Source organism: Dendrobium catenatum, unplaced genomic scaffold, assembly GCF_001605985.2.
Source record: "Dendrobium catenatum unplaced genomic scaffold, ASM160598v2 fragScaff_scaffold_156, whole genome shotgun sequence".
NCBI lineage: Eukaryota > Viridiplantae > Streptophyta > Magnoliopsida > Asparagales > Orchidaceae > Dendrobium > Dendrobium catenatum.
Window position 1 is genome coordinate 3,129,166 of NW_021318618.1, and position 14,290 is coordinate 3,143,455.

Here is a 14,290-nt window from a genome sequence, read left to right on the forward strand (position 1 = left end):
TTAATTAACTTAGTTCTTGTACTTTCAAATGTTACTTTTCTGGCTTCTTCATTATAATTTGCAAGAAATTGAACTAGTTCTATATAATTTACATGATTATCTAAGCTAAATAATTCATCATGACCACGGAATGATAGCCCTTGGTGGATAAGAAATCAGGCACAGTCAATAGCTACACTTAACATGATATGATATTCTTTTTTATTCGTCTCATCCTTGTTCAACCATAAAGCAGGAATTTTATGCCCTTGGAAAGCCTCACATTTCTATCTTGATTTATTGTGTGCACTGTTATGTTCTCTTACATGGTTCAAAAGATTTTATTTTCTCTTCCAATACTTAAAACCCCCACCAACAAATAAGGCACGATTACCTTGGCATGTAATAATTTGCTCTTGACGCTTAAATAAATAACAATACAACATCTTTTTGTACATTGTATTATATCCAATCAGAAAATTCTTCAAACCATTTTGAGTTCAATCTGCATGAAATATTTCCTATCATTATTTGAGGGAAAATATGATTTTTTTGGTTAATGGGGTTCCTTCAACAAATAAGCACCGGAAACTTTATTCCTCTCATTTACATCATAATTCTAAATTGATGGTCGAAGACTCAGGCTAACAGGAAAATTATTAATATCAAGCTCAACAAGTTCTTTCCTCTTCAAAAATAGTTCCATTGATTGACAATTATCTTGTATGTTGGCTAAATAACATGGCAACAACAAAATATGATCTTAGCAAAATATGAATATTGAGTTGAAACATAAGAGTATATGCTATAATTATTAGTAAGCCTTTTTTTTTAGACTATAAAGTTCACTATTGTTTTGAAATTGCTTCAATGTCACCAAGGAAGGATCAATAGTTGCAAGTATTTTTTTTCAACTTCAAGATCAGGCATATGCATTGACTATGTGCTTTTACTTCAATTATAGAAGAGATGACTACACATACATCCTTCACATAAAATAAGTTGATATAATTTATAAATGATATCATATGATTTGAATGACTAAATTCCTTGGTATTGTTCTGCTAGTTCTAAAAATAAGTGAACTCCTGAGCAGTATTACAATACCAAAATACCGGCTAAATAAAAATCTAGAGTACAAATAAGCATCATAATTAGTAAATCTACTTTGAATTAATAGTTTAAACAAAATCTAAACAAAAAGAGAACCCTCATCAAAAGAAATTTGAGAAATTAGAGTTCAAGTTCATTAAAATCTAAAAAATATGAAGTATGTGTCACTTAATGATGTTTGACGAGAGTGCTATGAGCCCAAAACATTATCGTCATTATATTTTCTAAAGAAGATCTCATGCTTGAAACATTACAGTATAATTGTCATCTATATATTATAGTAGAGAATGTATTATTACGATCAATCAGGTTTTGATTGATCCTTGATCTTTAATAAATATCATGAGACTGTGACCTTTAAGATTGTTGTCCCTTGATGTTCGACATTTCCAATAAGATAAGCTGTTGGTATGGCCTTAACAAAAACAAATAGAAAATTATGAGATCATTCACCCTTCCTCTCCAATTTATAGAGCTTTATATAAGAGCTAAAATTCATATGAGTGATGCCAAACACCTCATTTAAAGCGCTTTTATGAACTCCACATTTACAACAATGAACTTTACATTATTGATCCCAACTTCTTAAAGCATTTCTATTTCCAACAAGAAGGTTTATTTCATACATACCGTGTAAGATATGAAATCAAAGTAGTATAATATGTAACTTATTAAATATATTATGGGAGTACAAATTTTAATATTAAAATAGAAGACCTTGGACAATTTTTACTGCTAAAAATAAAATATATCATTTCACGTACACTAAGGCTTCATTTGGACGGCTTTCTTATTGCTCTTAAAACAATTTTTTAATATAAAATTTAAAATTTTTGTATTAAAAAATTGCTTTAAGAAGTTGTATACCAAATAAAATCAAAGTATATTTTAAATAGGACAACATACTTACAAAAATGCATGAAAAATTCCAAATTTTCATAACATGACATTACTTTCTAACAATTTGAATTAGGGGATTTTTGTATCATAAAATTCTTATATATTTATATATCTAACGCTTAAATTTTTATATTTTTTTATTAAAAATCAAATCAAATTTCTAAAATGCATAAAAGTATATATAATTAATATTAATTTTTTCAAAATAAAATATATCTTTTTATGTATATAATTTTATTGAAAATTAAACATTAAAAGAAAATATAAAAAAATATAAAAAGTTGCATATTATCATAAACCGTTCATGAACTACGATTTTAAGAATATTTCTCAGAAAAACCTATATATCACCCGACCCGTTTGATAAACGGGTCGGGTTCGGGTTCGCATATTTGACCCGTTTGAAAAACGGGTCGGGTTCGGGTTGACCCGGCAGGTTGACGGGTCAACCCGGCAACCCATTTATTTTAAAAATTTTTGAATTTCCCACCGTTTCCACCCGCCTGCTCGCTGCCACTGCCCGCGCTGCCTCGCATGCGGTGTGCCGAACCCGCTGCCCCGTGTGCGGCGTGCCGACCCGAACCCGACGGGTTGACCCGAATTGACATCCCTAAATTAATAACCACAACATTAAACATTTATCTCACTACATGAGGTTATCAAGTTAAATGTCAAATTCTCATTTAAATCAAATAAAAAAATATCATTTTTAATATTTTCTAATATTTTTAGATTTGCCTCTACTTTTCTTAACAAAAATTAAATCTAATACATCTACCCTCCGAACCAGGTAATCGGAAGGTCACAATTTCATGCGACCAAATCATCTAAAGATGACTCTCTAATCCCATCTTCCGCTGGAGCTACTCAAATCTTTTCACATATATGCTCGTTTCATATCTTGTATCCAAGAGTTAAGCCACCCATCCACCAGATCATTTCTAATATTTTACTGCATTGCAATGTGGATAGCAATATAGTAAAAAATTTGTCTCAAACATAGCCTAAGTATTGAAATACTCAATTTATATAAGCTGCTTTAAGTTGTTCCACTTATTCAATTTACAAGTTTATAATTGATTTTACATCAATCAATAGAATTATCCATTACAGATATTCCCTAAAACTTTGGAGAACTTTCAAAATCAGGAAACTAAATTCAACAAATATTCTATAAACTAAGAGCAATGGCAAAAAAATGAAGTACTTCAATAAAAGCAAAGACTCCAAAGAACGGGCTCCAAAAATATGTCTGTTTATGGCTTCTACCAGCAAAAATACATATAAATATTGCAGAATATTACTGTTTCAATGCATATACATCCCCCTTCTCTTTGATTTGATACATACCACAAAATTCTTATATATTTATACATCTAATATCTAAATATTTATATTTATCTAACATTCAAATATTTAAATTAAATAAAAAATATCATTAATATCAACTTATTTAAAATAAACCATACGTTTTTATGCATATACTTTTATATGATTTAGATAGTAAAATAATGTATAAATAAATATAAAGATTAAGCTATTAGATGTATAAATATATAAGATTTTTGTGGTAAATATGTAAATCCTCCTTTCTTTCCGGTGAAATTATTCTGTGCAGATATGGACGTCAACTGGAGGCAAATCAGAACGCGTCACATCACCCATTTGCTGTGTACCGCGACTACATACCGGATGACATGGCGCGTTCTGATTCGTCTTTGAACGATCCAGTGTCCACACAGAATAATTTCTCTTCTTCCGACAACCATTTGGGGGTTCATGACTTGTTAGTCAACATCATTACCTATTTAGCAAAGGTTATTGCAAACAGAATAGCTTACAAATCCTGTAGTATAAGACCATCCAAGCTGAACAAATTTGCCTAACTCAAAATATTCACACTACATAAACACACACGCATTGTTTGTATTACCTCAAGGTCATGGAGCTAGCAACTTCTTGATTCCTATTTTCTGCTCTGAAGTCAGCCTGGAAGGAAATTTGATGTTGAATTTAATTCTAAGGTTACCTTTCTTGGTTGGATCCTTGGGAATAGGCATCCCTTCCTTTGGCACGACCTCCTCATAGCCAGGATGGATTATGGAGTTTATTGGAATGGTGAGGCTTCGGCCATCCAGAGTAGTCAAAAGGACGATATATCCAGTTAAAGCTTCTACCAGAGAGATCTTTTGTGTTATGACGAGATCGTTACCCTCCCTCAGAAACACATCATGAGGCTTCTCGTCGATGATAAATACTATATCTGCAGGAATCATATTCGGGGCTTCATTTCCTCTCTCAGGGAATGTGATCTTCGTCCCCTTCTTCCACCCAGGCTTGACATCTATGGTAAGGATTTCCTCCACCGGCATTATTTTCCTGGCATGAATAGAAACTTGGTGATCAGACTACTAAATGTATTAGTTTTCACCTAGCAAATAGAGGGGGTAGAGAGAGAGAGAGAGAGAGAGGGGGGGAGGCAACAGTGGAATCAGCATGAACCAAACAATTTTTTAATAGCCATTGTTACTGAATCAATTACCAGATAAAACACGGCACTGCAGAGCACTAAGTAGTAGAAATTGTGCATATAAGAGAACTTCATAGTTACCATTTAGAACAGACTGTTCTAGTTTTTGCAACCAGTATAGTCCTTCGCCTTTATAGAACATCTAGTACAAGTTCCAGATCGATAGGGTAAATATGGCTACGACCAAGTAACATTATCTAATAAACGCAAGTAAAGCTCACCCAGAAAGGCCAAACAATATCGAAGCAACCAAGTAATAAAGTGGCTGAAGTCGGGATTCTCTTCTAACTTTACAAAAATAAACTAATCCATGAGAAATTCAGATAAAATCATAAACTCGTAACTCCAATACCCAATCTCATCAGCCAAGTTACTGTGGGGCTTGTACTGGATCTTGCCTTGTTATCATAATGTCCCTCGAGTAGATAATTTTGTGTATGCATTCACTTACAATTCAGTTGACGCATCAATATCGACTCAATGTAGTTCATTATAAAACTTGTGTGGAAACCGACTAACAAAATAATGAAGCCTACCCTTCAGATTTAAGAAAAAGAGTAATGATAGTCAAAGCTTATTTTATTTAGCTCAGCTGCCCCCAAGTTTATCTGGCATTTACTTTTTCTCATTTTGCGTGATCACATGATAAAAAATATTTATAATATAAATAATCCACCATATCAGAATGTGTGGTGCTGCATAAGTGGGCTTGAAAAGTATTGCTCTTTAAACAATATACATAAAAGTCTCCTAATTTTCAAGAGCCTTCAGCTATCAAATAAATAGTGTTTTGCATAAAATAGACAATGAAAACTATTGCATTGCCATCCTCGTCAAAAAGTTATCTATTCAATATGTACGCTAATGTGCAATATCAATTACCACCTCTCATATATCCGATCAAACCAGATGCATAGTTACCACAAGCCTAGATGGAGTAGCTGTGAGACTAAACGAATATAGTATAGCTAAGAGTCTGATCTGTGTTGAAATGGCTATTGTTTTGTTTTAGCCAATATGTAAGCTCCCTTGCAGATTTCGTTTCCAGTGTGGATATAGCCAAATATTTTTTATTAATCATAGAATTGCTTTCTTTACATGCTTGATTATAATATGTATGAAACTTCAAAAGAATAGAGTCCAAAAAAATCAGTAAGTCATGACTACACAATCTCAATCGTTAGCTATAGCACTGCAAGACCCAAAGTCCCATAACAATCGCAATAATAGATGTTAGTGGAAATAGAGGATCCATAAAAATGGAAAACAAAATAGCCGCAAAAATAAAAAATAGATGTGAAACAAAACACAACAAAACCACAAGAAAGAAACTAGGGATTAAAAAAAAAACCATTCGAATAGTCTTGCAAAGAAGCAGAATGACCCTCCATTCAAATGCCATATTAACGAACTTGTTACAGTCATACAAGGAAATAGAAAAAAACAATAATATAGAATGAAAGGAAATAGAATCATAAATAAGTCATAAGAAAAAATAAAACAAAAAAAAGAGTCATAAAAAGAAATGAAACCAAAAGAAGGTCATAGAGAAAATAGAACCACATAATTAGAAAAATAAAGGAGTCAGAGCAGCATACACAGGAAACCTTTAACAGCTTCGCATGAAAAAAATTCTACCCAATTTGAAATAATTTGTCTTTAGCAAATTGTTTAGCTAATATTCTTCTAACAATTATGGTCATTCTTATTGGATTTACAAATAAACAATTCGCGAACATAATTATGATCAATGTAGATATATTTTTTCACCACCAGATATCATATCCACCATTAAAAAGGAACAGAATTTAAATGCCAATAATCACTTTGGGAACAGGACTAATAGCATTGTTGAACATACATATGGCCAATGTAGATTTTTTTTTTTTTTTTACCACCGGATATCTTTATATCCACTATTAAAAATTAACACAATTTAAATGACAATAATCACTTTGGGAACAAGACTAATAACATTAATAACAAGACTAATAACAAGGCTGTTATCTTTAGATCCACCATTAAAAATGAACACAATTTAAATATCAATAATCAGTTTGCAAAATTAGCACATCGTGTATTGAAGGTGAACTAAAAAAGAGGTGAAATAAATAGAACACTTTAAGGCATTGATCAATGATACATAATATAAAGTTAGGTTAACAATATTAAAAATAAGACTAATATCAAAACCTTCGATTTTCTAACCTGTATATATTAATTCCAATTTGATGTATAACTTTATAAAGTCATATTTTCTAGCAGGTAATTTCTCAAGGGTTCATGGAGGAACTTCTGTTATATGGTTGTAATATGGATCATGATCTTATTGCCTTCTGAATTCCACTTATCTTCTGTTAACATATGTAATAAATGTAAATTAATATAGGTATCAACAACCTTCTGAGGATTAATTTTATACAAATTATAAACATGAATACAATATGATACAATCCATGTAGGAATAATTAAAAAATTCTTATGTATTCAGTAATTGTTAGACTATAAATAACTCAAAGAAGGGGCAAATATGAAAGCTTAAAATCACAATTATCACATTCCATAAAATTTTCTTCTGATAATTAGCGCACCACACAAATACATGTATATTATATGGACAAACACCTTTGAAAGAAAGTAATGTGAATGATTTAAAGGTCAAACATAATAAATAATAAATCTTTGAATTCAATCAAATAAATAAATATTTTAAATTTTAAATTTCTTAAAGTCTCATGAAAAATTTTAGATTATTCAATTGATTTGATAGCAATAGCAAATAGACATACAACAACAACGACGACGACAGGCCTTTATCTCACTATGTGGGATCGGCTACATAAATCATTTTTCTCCATTATGTCCTATTAAGAGTTAAATTCTCACTTAAATATAATATAAAAAGGTAGTTTTTAATACTTTCTAATCAAGTCTTTTTAGATCTACCTCACCTTTCTTAACATAGGTTAAATCTAATACATCTACTCTCCAAATAGGGTCATCAGAAGGTCGGTATTTTATATGACCAAATCATCTAAGGCGACTCACTTTAAGCTTATTTGTCACTGAAGATACTCCAATCTCTTCATGTATATACTCATTTCACATTATGTCTGCAAGCAAAACCACTCATCCACCTGAGAAACATCTCTACAATCCTTATCTTAATTTTATACTTCTCTATTACTAGTCAATATTCTGCACTATAAAGCATTATAGGTCTCACCATCATCTTATAAATTTTCCAATAAGTTTGAAGGGTAGTTCTTTTTTATCCACAACAAGCCCAATGCATTCCTCCACTTCAATCATCCAACTTGAACTCTAAAAAAAATATCCCCGAGATATCTAAAATATGCTCTCTTTTTAATGATTTGATCACCCAATGTCACAATCCCACTACTAGATCTATTACTACTAAAATTGCGCTCCATGTATTCGGTTATAGATCTACTCAAATGAAAATCTATAGACTCTAAAACAGACCTCCATAATTCAGATTTTTCATCAACTCCCTCTCTAGACTTTTCAACAAAGATAATATCATCAGCAAAAAGCTTACACCAAGGTACATCGTCTTGCAAATGTCTAGTAAGAACATTCATGACTAATGCAAAAAGATATGGGCTTAAAGCTGATCCTAGATGAAATCCATCTGAAATAAGAAAATACTTGGTCAAAACACTTTTTATTTGAATACTAGTAACAACTCCTAGCATTACCAAGTAGACTTATCACCATCAGAATTACGGATTGATTTTGATTCAAACTCAAGTTTGGGTTTAGCATACAACTTTAGTTTCAAATTTAATAGTTTCAATTTTAGTTTCAAGTGCACAAATATATTTTGGTTCATAGCCTAATGTCCATCAAGGTTTAGGTTTAAATGAAAAAATGTGCTTCTAGGTCATCAGTTAAAAAAAAATAATGAATTATAATTTCTTCAATAGGATTATGCTTCATCAAATATGATATTAGTGCTGGTGAGTGTTTAACAAGCCTTAAGTTAGATGTAGATGATGTTTCCTTAAAAATACTAATAGTTTTGTAGCAGTCCAAACAAGATAACCAAAACATTTTTTAAATTCTAAAGTTTTGTAATAAGGCTTGTAAATTATCTTGAAGAAATTGTACCTCCTTTAATTGTTAATCACTTGTCTAAAATCTTAATGAAATAAATAATTAATTTCTAGGCAAATAATCCCTAGCAATTAATTTTTAAATCCCGAGAAAAGATTCATATATACCATAAGTACCTTTTCCAAAGTCTTAAATTGATTATAAATTTGATTTCTATATTACATGAATAATGAATACTATTATTTAAATTCACGTTTCACTTCATCCCAGGTTTTATTATATTTATAATACTTCACAAAAAAATATTTTAACAGATCTCATCAATTTTATTTATACAAATTCCATTCATTTGGGATCAAACTACTATAACTTTTGAAAAATTCCTTTAAAGATTCTATCCCATTTAAAAGCATCTTGGGATTATGCTCCGACAAAATATAGGAATACTATTATTAACTCAATAATATTTGCGCTAAATTTGTCCAAATTCATGGCTAAATTAATTTTATTTAAATTACTCCTTGATGATTTCTTAACTTACTCAAATACCAAGATAAATGCCCAAAAGACATTGTCATATAATAATAGGCTAATACCAAACTTGATGTAAGATGATTTGAGGTCTAGAATTACTAATGTAGATCTAGAATGCAATCAATAAGTCACACAAATATGCAATTTTTACAGCAAACTAGCGACCACTCATTTAAGAATTGACAACTTTCAAAGAAAACCAAAAATGATAAACCCCCAATTCATACTACAAGAGTTTTAGCTCTAATACAAATAAAGGACAAAAATACAATAATTATGAAAGCCATAGAAACTATTGCAATTTCAACAAAATAACGAAAATAAAATTATCGCAAGCTTGATAAAATTCAAATGCACTTTAAAAAGGTAATAAAAAATGATTATAAGAATAGATGAAGAAACAAAGAGAAAAGAAATCACAAAAAGAAATATCACTTGAACAAATAGATGGGAGGGCCTCCCGTGAAATTTTCAAAAATCGTAAACTTAATAAATGAATTGAATGCCAAATGGTCAAGGATTTGGGCATCCAAAATAACTTTCATTGTCCATTTAAAACATTTATTTATATGCCTCAATCGCTATTTTTAATCGTTGTGGAATACCAAAAGAATGAGAACAATCTAAGGAATCAACCACCAACTCTGCAATCTCAAGTGTGCAAATTATAGTACTGTAAAACCACAACTCCTAGAACACCAGCAAGAAAAGCCGACAGATGAAACAAAGGACCCCGGAGAACTGAAAAAAAAAAAGTCATAGAATAGGTAGTCGAATGGCATTCCAAGAATCCAATCAAAGAAACAAAAATAGAAAATCATAAGCTCGTCTTGAGTATTAGATTTTATGATAACAAACAAAATGAGAAATTATGTTTGCTGATTTCATTTGAGTTTGTGTAGATAAATATATTACACCATCCAAGTCAATACTCAATACATGTAGAAGCCTACTTAAGATTACACATGCACGAGACACAAGAATAAAAGGTTGAAGAAAGCTAGAAAATTAGAAAATTAAATATTCAAAGCTATATTAAAAGCTAAAATGGAATTTTAACATACTATTACATACTATGCATTACAAAAATTAAACCAATTATTTTTTAAATGTTACAAAATATCATTTGAAGTATTAATTAAATAGATTTTGCACAAATGGTTAATAAAGAAATCATGAAAATAAAAATGATTTTTGAATGTGTTTATGGGCCTCCATTAATATTTATGAGTTTTGGCAAACCTATTGCACCTACTCAGTAACGACAAAGAAACTTCAGCCTAAAAATTTAATTATTAGAGAGCAATCATAAAAATTAATGAGTTGCCGCAAACCATTTTGTGAGCCTTCGCAAAGTTTGTTGGGTACCAGCAAAATCATTTATAAAAAGTTTTAGTTTGATGAAAACAACACATTTTGAAGTTTATACTTTCCAAATTTAAATTTATTTGACAAAGCAAATCCATGAAAATATACATATTTCAAGTCAACTTATTTGGTTCCCTAATTTGAAATTACACTATAAACCTGCATATAACTAATGTCATGTTGAAACCCTAAGATCAAAATTTTGAAAAACCCAAACCCTAGCCACAAAGAAAGCTCCTACTTCTCTTTGCAAAATCTTTTCACTTTTTGAACAATTTTTTAGAAAGGGAAAAGCTCCTATTCTCTTTGCAAAATATTTTCACTTTTTGGATAATTTTTTAGAGAGGGAAATGCTCCTATTCTCTTTGCAAAATATTTTCACTTTTTGGACTATTTTTAGAAAGGGAAAAGCTTGTTAGCAATTGTGATTCAACTTCAGTGTCTAATTATACGTTCCCAACTCTTCAGGCAACTAAAGAAGTGCATGTAAGATTATTTTGTAATTGCATTTCTTTTATCCTAATCTTGTATTTTTAGCTAAGTTGGTTTTGTGAAAAGGCTTTAAAGTGGTACGCTTTCCCACAACTAAAGTAAAGGCTATGATTCCCCTTAAAGAAAGAGATTGCAGAGGTTGCTCTACCTGTGTGAAGCAAAGGAGTTTTTACAGGGATTGTAGAAATTAAAGGTAGCTTAGTGCACCTAGACATATATGTAGGCTCTTCGAGCAAAACAACATAAAAATCATTTTCATATAATTGACTTTTCTGTGCTTATTTATTGCTTTTATTTGACATACAAAATAATCACTCATTATTGTAAATCGTTTAAAATACAATTTCAAGTACATAAGTTCTTTTGTACTAATTTTATTTTTTTAGCTAAGTTGTTTATATGAAAAGGATTAAAAGTGGTATACTATGATTTCCCTTAAAAAAAGAGATTGCAGAGGCTGCTATGCCTGTGTATGGAACAAAGGAATTTTTACAGGGATTGTAGGAATCAAGGGTGAATTAATGCACCTAGATGTATACGAAGGCTCTCTTTGGGCCAAACAACCTAAAAATCAATGTCATATGATTGACTCTTATGTGTTAATTTATTACTTTTATTTTACATACAAAATAATCACTCATTATTATAAATCATTTAAAATACATTTTCAAGTACATTAAATTATTTCAAAATTTTATAAGATCCAATTCCTTTTTTAATCTTAAAAGACCCTTATTGATGACGCAAATAACAAACATTACATACTCAAATGTCATAAATAAAGGACTTGCAGCAATCCCATGTAGGGTGATCAAAAGAAATCACGACAAAAGGAATACCCAAATTGTATAGTAATTAGCCCAAAGGAAGCATAATTGCAAAGTTGTAGAGGTAACAAAATTTATGAAATAAATGATGAACCTTGCCATATCCAGCATTGCATCAAGTGGAGTTTTTGGTCAAAATAGGTAAAGAGAGTGGGAATGTTACCTTTCTTTAATGAGATTTAGAACATAGGATTGCAATTGGATTTGGTTCGTTGCAATTACTTGCAGCAACATTTTTCTTTAATGATGCTCACTGCTAGGGAGAGGAAGTGAGTGAGGAGTAGTTGGCCAACCTAGAGAAAAAGGTTTGGCTAGTTCTAAAGAGAAAAAGGCTTGGCCAGTTCTAAAGAGTGGGGGTGGAAAGCTAAATCTATTCCATTAATTCTAAAACTAAACTTAGATAACCTACGGCGTACATAGTGTTCCAATTTATTTATAGTAATAGGACAATGTAACCTAGGAACAAACTAAAAATATCCTCATAAGCATACTACACAATACTCTTCTCCAAACATACATACTATGTCACTGACTTTTTGTTGGGTACGCTTAAGTGTTCTCCCTATTTTAATGCATATGTGGAATCACCGATCACCCATCTATGTTGCTTTTTGATGTGAAACTATCATGAGATGATATGGGAATTGCACTTGAAATTAAATAATTAATTGAACCAAGCTTGTGGCTAAAACTTTATGCGTAATCAATTGAATTTCAAGAGTTCAAATGCGAATGCTTACGTAACAACAAGAAATCACAATGTGAGATTTGAAAGCTTTTCAAAATAACATCCAAACGTCAAGTATTGCAAATAGCTAAATTACCAAAGCCCAAAATTTAAAATTTAGACCCTTCACCTTAGGATCCGTCACTCTCTTTGAGGTGGAGTTTAGCGGAAGAGGACCGTGAGCAAGCTTAGCGACGCCACTAGTAAACAAGTAATCTTGAGAGAACTCTTCGCCGGGGAGGAGGTCGGTTTCGGGGGAGCGGATGGATGACTGTCGATGATCCACTTTGATGGTGGGTAGTGCTTGTCGATGACTTGTATGAGCGTCGGCAGAATCCGATCAAGGTAGTCTCCAACGGTATCTTCGTCCGACTCAAATCCGGCGTCGAAGAATGGCGACCGATAGACGTCAAGGTTGCCTTGTGCGTCGAATACCACTCCCCACTCAAGCTCGGGGTCGGCCATGCATGGTAGCCGTGAGGGTGAGTGGTCGCCGCAAGATGTTCTCAAGTGCAAGGGAGGAGTGGCTCGTGGATTGGGGAGAAGCAACCAAGCTTTGGCGGGTTAGAGACTTCGGCCAAGGAGGAGAGCCGAAGAGAGGTGCAGGAAATTCTCCCGTTAATGCAAATTTGGAAGGGTTTGATGAGGGGATTTAATTTTGAAATCAAATTAAATCATGGGGCTGATTTTGTGGGTTTAACGGCTTGATTTGGAGAGAGAGAATTGAGCCAATAAAGAGAAAGGTGTGGAACGGCTGGATTAAAAGAGAAGGCAGAGGTAATTCAGTGAACGTGGGGCCCAGCTGCTAACGTGACAGATTTTCCTTCTAAAATCTGGAATTAAACAGGGAAAGCTTTCCTTAATTGAGAAGAATCCTAGGCAACGTAGGATTTCAAAATTGATTTGAAATCCAAATTAAAAAGATTGCCTAAATCTTAGGATCAATTAAGGAATGGAATTAAGGCTCATGGTGGGAGTTTGAAATTCAAATCCAAACTCTCAGGGGATGGCGGGATGGGCCTGAAGTCGGCGGGGTGAGGCGTCGGGGTTGAGGGGGCGGAACGCTGGTCGGTGGGTGTCCAGGCGGGGCGGGTGGAAGAGCAATTAGGTGAAGAAAAACGTGGCTGTGATGGGCGGCTGGGCCTTTGGATAATTCAGCAGCTTCCAGGGATCCAATGACCACGGGCACACTAACCTCACTTATCTTCCACGTCGCTTTCCTCGATACCGGATAGCATGAAAATTAGAAGTCACGAAGAGATCTAATTTTCTCCGGCGAACTCACAAAGAGATCTCGGGATGAACTCACAAAGAGATCTCGGGATGAACTCACAAAGAGAACACAAGGGAATTTCATTTCATTTCAAAAACTAAAAAACTATTACAATGCATATTGCCTCATATATGGAGGCTCCAAATGAAAGGGAAAGAAAAGACAACAATGCCCTCGAGGCTACATAAGTCAAACAATGCCCTCAGGGGCAAACTCGGAAAAACTAATAAATAAAAATGACATAAAATATAAACTCAAAAGTAGAGGCTCTGGATCGTAGCCGTCGATCTGCGCCGTCGGCGATGGTACACGTGTCGAAATCTGATGTCCCCATCATTCTCCCCGGGTGGGAGAGAACTCGACCCCGTCGAGTGGGTGTCTCTAGAAGCCTCGTACCACTCCAGCAGGTCTGGGTCTAATCTCTGTAGCTCATCTCGGTCGATCCACACGTTCTCCGCCTTCCCAAA

The 14,290-nt window shown here is 32.8% G+C and overlaps 1 protein-coding gene across 1 annotated transcript in view; it reads right to left on the bottom strand.

The window, feature by feature from the left end:
• Positions 1-3,779: 3,779 nt before the first annotated feature.
• The window catches only part of LOC110100640 (dnaJ homolog subfamily B member 1), a 31,361-nt gene continuing 20,850 nt past the window's right edge, over positions 3,780-14,290 (bottom strand). Inside the window, exon 3 of the mRNA XM_020828235.2 lies at positions 3,780-4,371. Coding sequence (XP_020683894.1) covers positions 3,933-4,371 — 439 coding nt within the window. The 3' untranslated portion in view covers positions 3,780-3,932. The remainder of the gene's footprint in view (positions 4,372-14,290) is intronic.